Genomic DNA, 17,041 nt, shown 5'->3' with positions numbered 1-17,041 from the left:
GACCCTATAAATGGCAACCCGCGGCCCGCAAGGTACTTTTGTGTGGCCCGGAAGGTCCCTGTTAATCTGTAAATAATGTGGCCCAATGCACGGGTGTCGGTTCGATATCGATTCAGTGATCCTAGATTTTTGTCTGGATTACTATTCCTCGTTGACATTTCTAGTCACTCGAACTAGCTGGACAAGAAGCTTTAAGGCCATGGTCACTTTGTGAATGTGGTGTATGAACATGTTGTCACGTTCCTGCTTATGCTAAATCTTTGGAAAACTCAGCTAAATCAAGGGACATTGGTTCACTTTCCATCTTCAATTGTAGTTGATCGAGTTGCAAGGTACCACTGAATTGAAACAGAAATACAAGGAAACTCATATCATCCAGTTTTATATGGAGAATCTCCATGGTTGATGATGGTTCATATCCAGGTCTGGTGCAGCATGCCAAGAAGATGTGTTGCATGTTTGGAAGTACTTCTTACCTTTGCGAAAATCTCTTCTCAAAGATGAAGTATGCGAAGAGTCGACTGCGATCTCAAATGACTGATCAGCACCTTGAAGGCAACTTGCGGCTGTCAACATCAACAATTCTGCCAAATATTGAGAAGTTGGCCTAGGACATGCCGCACCAAGTTGCGCATTAGCTTCTTGTAATATACTGATCAGTGAACACTTACTTTACCTCTATGTTTCTATTTACGAACTGCTTCCAAGTTACAGTACATTTACCGATAGTTACAATTTTATTGATTAGATTAGTAGTTAGTTAGAATTCGTATATATTAGAATTATACTGTATTTTGAGTTTGAGTTTGGTAGAAGCATCAAGCAACTTTCATGCGAATACAAATGTAACATTTTACAACTTAACTGAAACATGACTGTGACCTGAATATGAGATTCTTGTGGTACTGTCTTTAAACTACATAACAAGTTTGAATAATAGAACAAAGAACGTGGGTAAAGGGTCCTCTAATATTTTCAACACATATATTTTTGCAAAATTCGAATAAGCGAAAAATGTCTTTTTGTGTTGGAATATATAGCTATTGCAGGCCTGAGGTGACGCAACAATTTGGTCGTAGCTCTGTGTGGATTACATAATTCTTTCCGGTATTCAAGCACAACTAAGCAGGTAGGGGGCTGAGATACCTGCTTATTTTGAAAATTTCAAAATTGTTTAGAAACATGCAAAAGTCTGTGATATCAATTTTATTCTCCTGACAAAGATGCAATCAAAATTTTAATTTCAATATCAAAATATTAACATCAATCTCATTTTCCTGGCAAAGATGCAACTAAAATTTTAATATCAATCTTGGTTACCTGACAAAGAGACAATTAAAAACCTGTCACAACTGATCGTCGTCTAGCAACACCTACCTGGCTTCACAAGATACAAAAATATTTTTATAAGATTCGCAAAGCTCTTTGTCTATCTGTCAGTGGGCAAGGTTTAGCTCCAACAAAGAAACCTTTCAGAATAACTGCGATAATGTATCTTCAAGCTGAACACTGTGTACTAAAAACCTTTTGAACGAGATTCAGACAGTGGGTTTGCTTGGCAATGATGTTTCGTTTTAAAACAAACGAAAAACTACGAAGAATCCCCGCTAGACTTTTCTTCCTAGAACAAAACAGTATAATTCTTACGGAACTGTTTAAATAGAAAAAGAAGCAACTGGGTGGGTCATGGCCACTGGTGCAACCCAGCCGAGCGTCGCAGTGGCAAACTTCTTTTTTCAACTGTCTATCTTTGTGATACAAACAGGTATTAGGTATATGCATACCATCCATGCATGAAAGAGAACGAGAGGTTAGAATGCCTTGCTGTCTAGACTGTGAATAGCATATATTTACGATGGTATCATACGATTTGGTTTAAATAACACACGCAAAACTATGTATGATGTTAGGGATATTGGGCGTGACACATTGAATTTCCACAACGCTAACGCTAATGGTTTGGTGCATCCTTGAATTGACCCCCCCCCCCCCCCCCCCCCCATCAAATTGAATTGTCGTGATAAGAAAGGTTGCGAACATTTCATAACACCATTCAAGACATCATAATCAAGAAACTTTTAAGAAACAGTGAGTATTGAAATTTCCAGAACATTAAGAAACTAGAGTAGTCAACATCACCCTTTGTTTTTTACCAAAAAAATGAGTGTAAGCCAAAAATTTGGCTTATTTGAGGTTTATCTAAAGAATTATCTAATTTGACTGAAGATTTGTATTTTTTAAGCAGCTGTTTCGTTTGTTATTCCTCTGTTTTAATTGGCTCTAAAAAAGCACATTTTTCGATCATTTCCTTTGAGACCTTTGGGTATCCTTTGTAAAGTAAAACAAAGAAATTGAGGTGTCCAACAAATTCAAAATCAAATGGTGTTACTTGAGGCAGTTTGAATCGCTTGTCATAGTGCCATAAGATTAATTGAACGTTTGTCCATATCGTTTGGATTTAAAAGGCCATAGACCTAACAATTAAAAGGCCCTACAATTTTTGATAACAAAAACGATTTTTAATAGGCATTAAAATTGCCATTTTGCATTTCATCTTTGCGCATTGTTGAGTTCCTTGTTTTATTCTTTAAATCTATAGCGAGGCTATTGCCGAGAATCTTTGTCACAAACAGCGTAAGAACTGATAATGAACTTGCAATTTCTACGTGGGTTAAAACCGCCAACAACGCTAAGTTAACCAAAAGGTAAGATAGAATAACAAATCCGACTCCAAAAAGAAATGCTAATCGGATGTCCCTTTTTGGGTTTTTCAATTCCTCTGTGATTGTGCAAATATAGCCCCATCCATCATATGCCCAAAGTCCATTGTAAATGGCTATACCAAAACTACCGAGTTCAAATTTGCTGGAATTGTCAAAAATAGAAACATAATTTTGGGTGTGTCCTGCAGAAGCTTTCCAAATTCCCAGAGAAACGAAAAATTGCACTGATAGTGACTGAATGGCCGTGAAAAAGACTTGGGTTTTGCCAACAAACGAGGCGCTCAAAGAATTTATGATGGCAGACACTACAATGAAAAGCACAGCAACAGCTTTTGCGATCCAAACTCCATTCGAGGCAGTTACGTCAATAAACGGGCTTAGAATGTAGTGCCAGCGGGAAAAACAATAAAAACCTCCGCCCACAAAGTCACAAATGCAGCAATATCTCCGAAGGCTTCTTTGTTAAAAATGTATTCACCTCCTGCTTTGCCAATTGCACAAGCCAGTTCGCAAAAGCACATTGCACCCAAGATGGGTATTATGCCAGAGACTATCCAAACTACCAACGCTATAGCCATATTGTTAGTTTCTCTTGCCACAAGGCTTGGGGAGATGTACATACCAGAGCCAAACAAGATTCCTACCACGTAGGCAAATGCATGCCAATTGCACAAGCCAGCTCGCAAAAGCATAATGCACCGAAGATGGAAACAGCTCCAGCGAAAATCCAAACGCATAATGCTATAGCCATATTATTAGTTTCCTTTGCAACAAGACTAGGCGAAATGTACAAACCAGACCCGAACAAGATTCCTACCACGTAGGCAAATGAAGGCCAAAAGCCAAGACTATTTGCAAGTTCCTTTTCTTTCGGTTTGACGGAATTTATGAGATCTGTGAAGGCGACACATACTGAGAATTCTGCGAGGCAAGAAGTGCAGTTGATTCTGTATTACCAGCCATCTTTAGTTTAACAACCAGGATTTCATAAAGACAAAGTCTAATAAAACGTTTGCATGAAACTTCAAGACTACCTTTGGTGAACCAACAACAGGCATATTGCAAAGAAACAAGCATTATATATGGAAATCAAGCAAGCGTTACTTTTGCCAAACAAACTAGAAGTTCAATAGGAATGCGGAATTGAGCCTTACTTGCTACAACATTTAAAGATGGTACAAAACAGCGGGAAAATAACGATTTAGATTGAAGTACAACTAACTCGCCTCAGGTTGCTTTTTTATTCTCATACGCACGCTAGCCTGATCTGCACAAATCGGCACCGTTTCAGAAGAGGGGGAGGGTTGTTTCAAATCGACAAATCAAATAAATTACAAACACTTATACCCTTGAAGAAAAACAAAATAAAGGTTCGAAAGCCTTTTACGGCGCAAAAACTAACTTATCCAACAAACACCATCCCAGATCAGATAGGAAATTTCCCGTTAAAAAACATGTTTATTGCTTTTTTTATAAAGATTGAAAATAAATTGGTGTGCCCCCATCCATTGGCAATTGTTTATTTAATTTCGAGGGTCCTTGACATTAGAGAAGGGTGACAAATTAGTATGACTGATCAATAGCAAGTAGGAGACCTCTTTTGATGAGAAATGAAAACTTACTGAATTAGAGACTTTGCTTCGGTAAACCAACGAACTACGCGAACTTCAATACGAAAAGAAATATTAAGGGAATAAAACAAAGAAATACAATAAAGAAATCAAGTTAACAAAATAATGGATCAAGGCGACATTGCCCAATGAGTCCACACTAAAACAGTTGAAAACAGAGACATTTGAAAAGGCATTAATGGCCGTATCAACATGGATGCGAACGGCTTGATGAAAAAACAGACTTTGAAACACATCAGTGTGAACATGTCGTAGCTACGTTGGTAGCATGATATTAACAATAAATACTTGTAGGGAGGTTCGATTGAAATCAATAAGAAAGGGATGCCCACCTTAGCTTAGTCTCAAGAACTAAGTTGAAGTCATTGGTTGGAGATTACTACAACAAACTGAGACGAACTCAAACCATATATTATTGGTAAAGCTAGTATGATTTATACTAGGGGTCTCTTATAGCGCATGTAAGTGTGACGCCTTAAAAATTCTATTTTCTGAATTTCTGGCTTTTAACTAGATAACCTGAAAGAACGCAATGAAAACAAAAGAAAGTGCAATCAATGAGAAATTTGGTCAGATATGGCCAGTGAAAGAAATTGAGTGAGATATGGCCAATGAAAGAAAAACACCAGCTTCCCGATCTACGCAAAGTTGCCAAGGACTGAGAATGGGCAAGAAAACATTATAAGGGTTTAACGGGGAGATAAAGAAACATGAGGGTTCATATGTAGCTTGTAAAGAAATTTCCTTGTTGGAAATCCCTCGGAACGAAAATCAGAAATAAACACATACAGGACTGCACAAAACCCCTGACAAAGGAAACAGAATCTGCAAGCTATGCCCTTAGATCTTTAATTCGTAAGAATATGGGTACGAAATGACTTTGTATAATCATAAGCAGTCTTTAGTTAAACTGATATTAAATGGATTACAAACTGACAACTAAGAGGTTAAAAGTACAACTTTCCGTGAAATATCCTAGAGAACCAACAGTCTTCTTTATGTACCTCTAAAGGGACCAATCAGTTCTCTTACTTCATCATGAATACGACATCCACTTCAGAGTCTCTTGTGTTCTGTTTACAAAACATGTGTAGGTTTTTAATGTCATATGTGCCACGTTGAAAATCAGAGTAGCTTCCTATGGCTGTTTGATTGTAACGATTCACATCTGCCAAAAGCTGTCTTTACAGGACAATCTGATCGAAAGGACTCTGCTTTGAATATTGTGCTATTATCAACTAGCTTCCATTGAACGTTTTCGTTGCTTGAACAATGACGTTATAAAAGCAGAAAAAAGTGCGCACTCGCGGATTTATTAAAAAGACGATTTTCCAATCTGTGCAGCTAGTCACAAAAACACGAACAGGAACGCCTCTTGGCCCCGGAGCGACGATTGGCTACATTTACAACGAAAACGAAAAAAAGCTACTCGTAAATCCATTCGTTTGAACCAGGCAATGCGCGAGCAATTTGGAATTCAGCAAACTTCAAAAGATTTGTCTTTCAGCAAACTTCAAAAGATTTGTCTTTATATCTCAACATCAATGTTAGATGAAGCTATCTCTTACCGTTCATAGCAAAGTCTTTTTATACCTCGAATTTGGTATCATGCTTTTACTTTTGAGTCTTCTGACTGCTTCCCTCAAATGTTTTGGCTGGATTGGTCCATGTTCCTTTCTTTCTTCCATGATATCAAGAGCTGGAAAAAAGTTCGTAAACAATGATATATTTGCTAGTGGCAAAAACTATGACCAAAAACGCCAAGACATTGGAGGATCGGCACTTGATGATTGCACAAACATGTAGTTATATTATTGGGGACTAGGTAGGCGAGAGGGACATCAACTAGGGGTCCATCAATTTTCCTTTCATTAATCTGGCTTCTATAAATTGTTTCAAGCATTTCTCTTAAGAACACAGATCTAATGTTAGAGATAATTGTTATATCATATCTCCTTAGCTGGTTCGCATTGTTTGTTTAACTATTTTTTCATCTAAAGCATCATCCGTAGGCCCTAACGCCATCACTCATCTGACGACAGCAGTGAAATTAGACAGCAAAAATTACTGTCAAAGTAGTTATTCAACTTATAGTAAAAGTATACAGAAGAATCCCAATTATTTGAACCCGGATAACTCGAACTTCCATTAACTCGAACTGTCTTTGCATCCCCCTTTGAACCTTCCCCACCACTTTAACAAAAGCAGCTGATAACTTGAGCTTTTGTTAGCCCGAACCATTTTAATCATTTCCTTGGAGGTTTGAGATATCAAGAAAAAATTGATCTATAAAATGCTATAAGAGTTCAACTTTCAATAAGAAAGTTGCCTACAAATAAAACAGAACATAATTTCTGCGTTTTAAGCTTACTGAAAATCCAGAACCAAACATAAGCATAATGCTTCACTTTTGAAGACTGGATATAATAAAATTTTCATACATAACTTAGAAAAGAGTTGACAATTTACCTTCTTCGCAGATCTCACCAATGTAAACTTTGGCAATACCAGCCATGGCAATGACAACATTTGGAGGAACAGAACCACCTGACATGACACTCTGCATCAACTGAAAATTTGAAATAAAACCATAAAGACAATACTCCACATCAATCAGTATTTACGAAAATGAGTATTAATATAGCAATAGATCTAAATGAGATTTCCGTTAACTGATCTGTTGCAGGAAGCTAACCGCAATGTAGACAAGCTAAACAGGTTTGGTTTGTGCAACATAATTATCATCAGTTAAAAGCTGATTTCATGTTCCAGGTACCAATAGAATATAGCAAATAGATGTTCGTTCGGTATGAATCTTTTCAGTGAGGGGGTTGTTAGTTTTCAAAATTCCTGTAGAAAGAACTTTTATATAAATTAGACACCTGAATTAGAAGATCAATAATCTAGTTGTACAAAAAGGGTGCTGCATATAAAAAGAAACATATCATAGACAAAACACATCTGCAATAAATTGGAGAAATATTTTCCAAAACCTGGACCTCCAAGACCTTTCTAAGTTGTAGGATTATCTGTAACCAAAGCTTCAAACTTTAAGGATATTTTAACTAGGTTTTGCTACATGCGAAAAAAAAACCTTGATAAGGACTTTTTGAAAAATATCTGAATGTACACAACAAAACCCTCTCTATACAGAAGACTTGTACATACCCTTCTTATTGCAGCTTTTGGAAAAGAGGCCCTTCGATACATTTCATATCTGTTAAGTTGGGACTCAGAAAAAGATGCAACCAGTGCTCTAAAAGAGATTTAAAATACTAAAAGCAACTAAGAGAAATCATGATGGAATTGTAAACACATACCGAATGGTTATTGAAAATAAATCCACAGTTTGTATTTCCAATTTTATTCACTGCCAAAACATTAAAAATGTATTTCCAATTGTAATTGCAAAAATATTAAAAGAACCTACATCATAAATAATGGGGCTGTTTAAATGTGAGCTGAAGGCATCTTCAGTCAGTATCTTTTGTAGATCAAGAAAAGTTGTTGAAAAGAAACAGACAGAAATGTTGCCCCTTTCACAAAACCCACTCATCTTTTAATCAAGATCATTACCAAAATGAATGTTTTCCAAAAATATTTGCATTTTTAAGGACATGAGAGGGATGTTTAGCCAAGTTGCATACAAAAAGCTCAATTGCTAAAACATTCTGGAAACATCATGAAAACATCATGAAGTGTCAACATGAAAACATCACATGCAAATTGTGAGACTACAGTTGTTTTGTCTTTTTATAACCATGTTTGAAAAAAAAATTTATAAAGTTGTGAAAACATCTCATATTCAATGACCATCTATTATCTGGGAAATTAATGCCTAGCCTTGTATGACTTGAAAGAACAAAAAAATGTTGCAAAAGAAATCACATGACTTAAGAAATCTCATGACCAGTCTTTAAAGTTTTGATCTATTTTTACCCTGCCCCAGTCCAAAGTTGATATCCTTCCTATCCCTTTAGAAATAACAATGCTCACTGCATTTTAATTCTTTCTCTGTCTGATTCTGGTGCAGCTGATGGCTCAATTACAGGGCCTGATGACATATCTGACTGTGCTGGCAAATCTCTTTTTGTTTCATCCATTTTCTCAGGTAGTCGATCATCACCATGAGATGCTGGACCCTCATGGTCCTGCTCCTGATCTGTGATTTGCTCTTTAGGGGTAGCCATCTTTAAGAGAATCAGAATTCAAACCATTTCCTGAAAATGGAGACACAAAAAATTGTATTCATCAATGTTGGTTTTAACAAAATTGATGCATTGCTTGTAGATGAGGAGAAGAAGATATCTCTCAGCAAAGGAGCATTATGAATATTACAGGGATTTTATCAGGGTACTGGAAAATAGTATACCCATACAGAACATATAAAACAATTTATGAATCTCTCAAGAAACTGATATGAAGCAATATGTAACCCCTAATACCAGTACCTTTTTACCATAATTACTAGGGTCAATTGCCCTTAAGGCACTCCTCCCCAAAGATTTCCCTTTGTAAAGCCTATGAATTGTACAGCAATCATGGATAGAGTTTTGCAATTTAACTAACTTATTTAAGGTAAGGTTGTAACAAAAGTGCTATGATTTGGAAGAGGTTCATTTTATTTGATGAATGACTCGTGATTTGAAAATGCATGGTCTAAATGTTTTGGCTAGTGAGTCAAAAACACATTCAACTTTTATTCATGAGTGAGAAGCAAGAAAAAAAGCATTTTAAATACTGACTGCAAGAAGATGCTACAACAAAAGAAGTGACCTAAAATAAGCAACATGTCCTGAATGAAATTAATAAACTTCAAATCTTCAGTAAGACATGATACCAATTAATATTAGTAGCTCTAAGCAAGGTATTTAGTAGGCCTTGCTCTAAGCAAAATGAAGGTGATCTATAAAACAAGCTCCGTAGACACCCTTGGCACTCTATTTCGTACCTCTAAATAAAATGTCTTTGAAGCATCCTTGGAAAGCTTTGGAAGATTGAGAGCTTCATATCAAAAGCTTTGAAAGAGTGTTAAATAAGAGATTCAACTGTGATACCAAAAATCATCATAATATGAAATAATAAAACATACAACAAACACTATGTTAATATGAATATAGAAATATAACAAAACAAATTCTCAAAATTGTTCAGATTTTTCTAGATATGTAAGTTTCCATCATTTGATGAGCTTTTATCACTGTCAATATCACTACTGTTATGTTCAGCTTCAAATATTGCTTCATCAAAATGCAGGGCTTTAAGTTGTGGTAAGATGCTAACAAATTGTCACTCACTATTGAAAAAAACAAATTTTCTAACTTTTAGACTTCTCAACAACCTGCTCCAGAAACTGACAACAACTGAAGGCCAAATAGATCTTTTTTATGTTAAATTTTTTGGTATTCTTTTGGAGGTAAATATTGTAAGATAGGCCATATTCCTACTCCTCATTGATCATACCATCACCATGACATCCACTTACATCATTCACGGCATCACATACCACACGACATTCCCTTCACCATTGTACACAAGTTCACAAATCTATGTCAAGCTCACTTAACTTCCAAAGTCTAGATCTTTCCTTTTCCATTGCATCATCGTTACATCAGCATTACATAATCTTAATTCATCCTTAGTCAGCAAGTATCTTAATTTGTATAAAGTCCAGTTCAGTTCAGTTCAGTTCACATTAGATTTATACAGTCAACACACTGTCTCTCTCATTGGCTCCGTGTTCTCTGCATGCTAAATAAGACTGTAACAAACATCAACGATGGAAAGTCAAAGGATAAAGATAGGAACCATGGCAATTCTTACAACATATTAGCGTTCCAATAAAAATCTCTCATGAAAATATCAACTAACCGGACTCGCAAAAAAGCTGGCCAGAACCTGTGGTATGTTCTTCAAAGTAAGACAGTTTCAACACTAGTTTTTTTGCTTTCCTGTACAATAGTCTGATTCCACTATTCTTGCAATATGGAACTTTAGCTTAGGGCCTCACTAATGAACATTATATCAAACCAGTATTACTATTACAAAAATGGGTTTTAAGGACAATCTCATCTGAAATTATATTTCTGCCTCTTAATTAACTTTTTCCGACTTTAAGCTTTTAAAGCTGCTTGATCACTAACAGTTGAAATTCATTTTTGCGTATGATATGTTAAAAAATAGTTGCATTGAATGGACCTATTCATCAATAAGATACTCTGCAAGCTATCGAGCAGCCATTTTTCTAGGATAGCAAAATACTCTTCAATATGGGCTTAGGTCTGTGGGATATTTTTGAGCTAAGTGCTGGAATAGCATTCCTGTTGACTTTTAGTGTTTTTGTTCTTGTTGAAAACTCAAAGCCTACTTTTTTGAAAATAATTGCCAAGCATTGTTTGTACATGCTTGCAAATGTTAGCTAACCTTATGCTATATCTCTTTTCATTCTATTTGAGCTAGCTAGCATTTGAAACCATTCAAAATCGTTCTTCTGAAGAAATTCTTCTGCATAATAGACAACCCTTTCTTTTGGTAATTCATTAATCAATTTTACTGTTATACTTTATCAAAGTTAGTTCTAGTAATGACTTTGCAATTGCGCTTTTTTGAAAAAAGGAAAAACAACGGTTTAACTGTTGCCCAGTCAGAGAGTATGCCCGCGCGAAGTCCTGTTGCACGCCAAAACTTTCTGATAATACACCAAATTTGCTTGCACGCCAAAATAATAGTAAAGAGAGGTTTGCACGCGGAAAATGTAGCATGAATGACTATTGCACAATTCGGGTAAAATTTTATTAGAAGCAATTTGAACGAAATTTTATTGCACTTACCGGCAAATCAACTCACAATGCCCAAACAGAATTTAACCAGTCCTCTCTTCACTGCAATCACAAAATGGCCTATTCCAACTGCAATGTTGTTGATGTTGTTGGTGACCCTCCACTGTTGTTGTCGTTGTTATCGCTAGGCTGAAGTACATCACCCTCAAGATACTACCACTTGTCCTGAAAGGCTCTGCAAACCAACATACCCCAGGGCCTCCAAAGGCGAGGGGCTGGGTGGGACTACGAGCCCCCAATTGTTTGCAAAATCTTCTGAAATGTATTTCAATTTCCCCTTGGCCCTCTTACTTTCCAACTTGCGTCGGATCTCCTGGTTTGCAATGTTCGGGCAAATAAATAACGTAATGAATTACACTAGGTGAGCAAAAGTATTGCACCACTTCGACGAATTAATAATGGCGTCAGCGTTGAGAACAACATGCCATTCAAAACTCAAACCACTTTTATGAAGCCATTAATCGTTATTCCATGATTAAAACTCAACCAAACAAAAGTTCAAACTATTGGCAACACTTTTTATTTCAATTTTGAGAAAAATAGCTTTGTAAAGTATCAAAAAAGTAAGTTTCTATTTGGACAGTCTCGAAGCTTGTAAAACTTGTTAAACTCAATCAAAAACTTTTGCAGCAGGTTACTTTTAAACGCCACATTATATATTTAAGTAAACTTTGGCAAGATCACATTTAGATGTTGGTGATCCCAGAAGATCATTATTGGCCTTGAATTCAACGAAAAATGACACTTTTACAGCCTTTTTTTAATGAAGGTTTATTGGAAACTGGCGGGTCACTCTTTACGACTGTTTATCGCAGAAAATGCTGTTTTGGACAGATTGCAGTAATATTTGTTCCCTAAACAACATCGCAATTGGCTGGAAGAGATGGAGTTAGAGGCTACGGACATGTTTTATCGATTGTATGTTGCAACATGTTACGAAATGGGCATAATGGTATCTGAAATTAGGCCTTTTGCAGGGCAAAAAACGTGCGACCAAAACTTTTGAGAAATAGGTACTTTAATAACTCTCAGAAGAATTGACAGTTTTGGGCAACCGAGCAAAAAGTAAGTATTTCCAAGTTCGCCTTACTGAAATCTTACAGGTTTATTCAAAGAAAAACCCTTTTTTTGCAAATACACTGGGGTCGCAAAAGTATGGAAACAGTAGATCAAAATGGCGGCTCACAGTGACCGCGGGCCTAAGCCAACCAGTTTCAAAATCAGAATTATGAGGAGAAGGGGCTTGGAAACGATAGGTTATGGCGGGAATATGCACTCGCCATTCCTTCAACTTTCGGTTTAAAGAAAATTTTATGCTTGGTTTGCTATTTTGAGGGGAAAAATTCGGCAAAACTTTGAAACGTTGCTTCAAAACAATTCTGTAAAAGATTCATGAAAGATGACCATGAAGTGTCACTTAATTGAAAAAACGTAAACGAAAAATGTTGAATTCGAAGCAAACTGCTCAAAGCTTCTTTTTTATAAAAAATTATAACTAAGAAAGTGACGTTAGCAGTGCACTTTAATTTTAAAGTTTCAATACTGACACAAGGTGAGTTGCTCTACATTTGATGTTAATGACTTGTTTATCATAAATTTTGATTTACTTTTCTAATCAAGTCGAGCTTAAATTTTTCCCTGCAGCGAGACCTAGTTAGGCTGAATCCAATTTGTCTTTTTTTCATATCTTGGTGGGTATATGGTCACTGATATAAGAAACGCTTTTTTTAGTGGCACTGGGAATTTTTTATTTAGAGACAGGAATTCTATCGTATTTTTTTGCTTTCCAACATCACAGAATTATTAATGATCATATGAAGCAAATATAGCGTAAGGTGATTGAGAAACTAGTAGGATTGGCCTGGGACAGCGAGAAGTGTGGGAATGCACCATAAAACTGGGGCGTTGTGAGGGAGGGGGACACAGAAGTGGGCCGAAGGCGGCATCAAGTGGGCATAGTGAAACTAAAAAATTCGAAATACATTATTTTTCATAAGAACATGGAGGCTTGCTTTGCCAACAAGGACAAGGTAACAACATGCCTAGAGGCTCACCTGGATAAAAAGACAATAGAAGAACATACTGAGTCTCAGATGAAAATAAAAAGAAAACAGTGTGTATTTGAAAATGTTCTCTCTTGTTAACGAAACACTGCAGGTCTTAGCACCAAAAATGTCATAGAAAAGTGCAAATTAATAGTCTTGCAAACAGCTGTAGTATGTAACCTAGTATACAGTTGTAGAAAATTCAAAATTCAAAATGTACTCGTCGTGCTCGTTGTTCGCAACTATGCTTCTACTTCTCCTCCTCCTAGACATTTCTGGACATGCTACACTATGAGGCAAAATCATTACCGAAAACCATATGGGACGGCGCCTAAAGTAAGCTATTTCTTTTAAAGCGCAAGCCGCTGATGTTGTAGACAGACGAGAAACCAGTTTCGCAAAGATCAGATTTGGCCATCTGAACGTCAACTGTCTAGGTTTATGCAGCTTTTTCAACAAGTTGGCTATATTAAGAAATCGACGTGACAAAGCAGGTGGATAGCGGTTCTCGCACAGCAGCATTGTAGACGAGCAGATGTGAAACTCCGGTCTCTTCTGCCTAGAGTACACTAACAATTCAAAATTGCCAGGGTATTCGTATGTAATAATTGATGTTAGCGAGAGAATAAAATTTCAAATCCTAAACTTCCCTTAAAAAATTCGAAGAGTTTTCAGTCGTTTTAAAACCTACCAATTCTGGCAGTACAAAATTCAGCTGACTCACACAGGTCACCAATGTTACTTCCCTCCAAATACTCTAGAAACAAATGTCCCAGCCACCTATGTTGTGAAAAGTGAATACAACTAGAGACAAGAACTATAGTCACTACAACAAATCTTGAAACACTAACGTCAATTCCCAAATTCTGATCTCCTTTTTCTTACAATGAAACAATGTTGATTTACTACGAAATGGCAAACGAGGCCAGGAAACACATTATCGATGCTGAAAAGATATTTTCATCAATACTATCATAGAGAAACAAGGATTGTTAAGATTTGGGACATTAGGAGTTCAAAGTAATTTGTCAGCCACTTTGACTTATCTACGACTGCCTTTTCTACAAGCAAATAAATCTTGTTGCAAAATTCGATAGGAAACTGGCCTAGGCTAATAAAACCAATAGGTTTAGATAACAATCTGGCACGGGGGAAACTTACTTATGCGTTTAAGTTTTACGCACATTTACTACAAGGCTAACGCTATCAACAACGAGGTGCTTTAAATGAGTTAGCACCCATTCATTAGATTTTATTCTATTTCCCTGTGGTTTACGAATGCCATGAAAGGAATTCATCATTAACCAAGCTGCTTTAACCTCAAGTAATCAATTACTCTAAAGGTCCTTCAACCACGTAGCTGTAGGTGTCGGCTAGGAGGGGCAAACTCGAGCAAGAACCATACCTCAGGGGGGGGCAGGCTTTAAAACAAGAAAACAGATATATAACAAACAGATATATTTGGACAAAATCAAGGTCATGAAATTATAAATATGCCAAATTTTCAAAATATCATTTGGAAAACTGTAGCCAGAGGGGGCAAGCTGTTGTTAAAATTTTCATTTGGGGGGCAGCCCCCCGTGCCCCCCCCCCTGCAGCTACGTGGCTGGGTCCTATGATTCTCAAATAATCATTTACTATACCGGCCCAAACAATGATGGTTTGACAGCGTAGAAACGAGTACACGGAAAATAGCCTTAAGACCATTTCTATGCTTACGACTAACCCATTCATTACTCGCTGAATGCAAAGCGTTTAAACTAGTTGTTTAGACTTACAATTACCCTCCCCCCTTCTACAATGTACAGTACATTGAACCAACTCATCCACATCTCAAGGGACGTCTTTGACACCTTACGTGGTTTACTGCAACTCTCTTGAATCTGCACGACTCGCAAGTAGAACTTCAATGACTCATTATGAGGCTAAAATTGCAAAAGGCAAAAACAATTTTCTGAGTGTATGATGATATCAGATTATACACGTCAATTTTCAAAAGCTCATCAGTTTGCTCCTTGCATTGAAGATAAGTTTGCTTCTTTCCCTTGTATTATTAAATCACCTACAACGATCTTCTACTTAGTACTTACATTGATGCCTAGAAATCTGGATGCGTTTATTTACAAACAATGCATATGTTACAAAACTCCTGAAAATTACTTGTTCAAATAAACATCTGATGACTAAGTTATTCTGCTAGACCAGAAGCCAAGCGGCTTTGGGAGGGAGCGCTTTACAAGCCAAATCTAATGACAAAACGGTGTTTGTAACAAACGGCGGATTAAATAGTTGATGATATAGAAAGGCGTGAACAAGCAATTTGGATGTCGGAAGGCGCAAAACATAGCCAAATGGACGAATCCAGGTTATCAGGTTTAGGAAAATATAAAGTTTAAGACTGTTTACAATTGGTACTGCAGGGTGATAAAGTGTATGTTGGAAGTACGAAAAACTGCTTTTCTGCCAGTGACCAAGTCACTCTTCCTTCCCGTAAAGTGATTACAAATAATTACACTTTTTTATAAGTACCAGTATATTTAACTCCAAGCTGACTGTTCATAATTTTTCTGAAAATCTGAGGCTGCATTGTTAATAATAATAATAATTATAATAATAATAATTATGGAAACTTTTCATTTTGAATTCCTGTTAAAACTACAATTACAAATCTCACTATTACAAGGTAATTTGTAACTGGCTAGCCTGTGTTTACAAAATAAAAACTATTACATCGTAGTAATGAGAAAAAAAAAAAAAAAAAAAATTGTTAAAAGGGGTGTAGCTCTGGATTAGTCCAAGTTTTGTTTCTACAGCAGAATATATAGTATGTGGTGCGAATGGAGATGCTTGTAAGTTTGGAGATGAGGTAGCGTTTCTGTTGATGATCAATGGACAAAGAGTCACACATGTCGATGAATGAGCTGCAGGAGTCGCCAAAAATACCAAGTGAACTGATGATTGACAAACGAGACTGACTTAAACTGACGTTTTAAGTCAGATACGAGGGTGGCATATTTCCCTGACTTTCTGGCAGCATTGCAGTTGAGATTTGTTTCAAAGCCTATGGTTAGCTCTAAAACGTACAGACAGTTTTCCTTAGTTTTGAGAAGTAAGTCAGGGCGTAGTTGATCTCCAGTTATGATAGAAGGGGAAAGAAAGCCTGGTAAATCTGCGTAGAGAGAAGACCCATTTATTGCTTGAAAGGAAGTGGCTAGAAAGTTTAATGCAGAATTATGACGCCAAGTATAGCGTCCTTGGTCAAGGTACACTTTGCATCCAGCAACAACGTGTAGAAGTGTTTCTGGAAGAAGACAGAATTCACAGTCAGATGTTTGACTAAGGTTCCATTTCAGCAGATTTTTTCGAGTTGGAAGAGTGTTGTTAAGATACTTGATGGTAAAGTTAAAGATGTTACTAGGCAAATTGCTCTGTGTACTTGACCAAATACCGTTCAGCTTTTCCAGTGAATGTTTCAGTAGGAAGGTAATTGTGGCTCCCTGAGATGTTAAGTTTTGGGAGAGACGTTCTTTGTTGTCTGATTTGACAGCCTTTAATACCTCTTTAGTATTACGATAGATGTCGTACTGTAGGTTCGTGCCATGACTGGTGTTTTTCCATAGGGTTTGAATGTCAATATTAGGAGAAGATTTTAGGGCATTGCGACAGACAGTTTGGCATTGCGTAAATTTGATAGAAGGCAGTTGTAGATTTAGGCCAAACTGATTTTTTGAGAGGATTATTCCACTCAATGTTGCAGAAACAGGAAGATCAAGCCACTGGCGAATGTAATTGGAAACAAGATT

General features: G+C 36.7%; 1 protein-coding gene across 2 annotated transcripts; it reads right to left on the bottom strand.

Annotated features, from left to right (window-relative positions):
* Positions 1-3,706: 3,706 nt before the first annotated feature.
* On the bottom strand, positions 3,707-11,317 carry LOC135696195 (transcription initiation factor TFIID subunit 11). Of its 2 annotated transcripts, XM_065215497.2 has the most exons (6): positions 11,185-11,317; positions 8,351-8,574; positions 7,523-7,610; positions 6,824-6,923; positions 5,923-6,053; positions 3,707-5,550 (listed from the first exon to the last, which is right to left on the bottom strand). In XM_065215497.2, the coding sequence occupies exons 2-5, from the start codon at positions 8,542-8,544 to the stop codon at positions 5,926-5,928; spliced, it is 510 nt and encodes a 169-aa protein (XP_065071569.1). In that variant the 5' UTR covers positions 8,545-8,574; positions 11,185-11,317; the 3' UTR covers positions 3,707-5,550; positions 5,923-5,925. The 2 variants fall into 2 exon arrangements, with proteins under 2 accessions (XP_065071569.1, XP_065071568.1); XM_065215496.2 differs by having other exon boundaries at positions 3,707-6,053; positions 11,185-11,316.
* Between the last annotated feature and the right edge of the window lie 5,724 nt (positions 11,318-17,041).

This window comes from Rhopilema esculentum, chromosome 14 (genome assembly GCF_057945365.1).
Source record: "Rhopilema esculentum isolate cy_ngs chromosome 14, ASM5794536v1, whole genome shotgun sequence".
Lineage (NCBI taxonomy): Eukaryota > Metazoa > Cnidaria > Scyphozoa > Rhizostomeae > Rhizostomatidae > Rhopilema > Rhopilema esculentum.
This window is presented reverse-complemented; position numbering and strand designations above follow the sequence as displayed.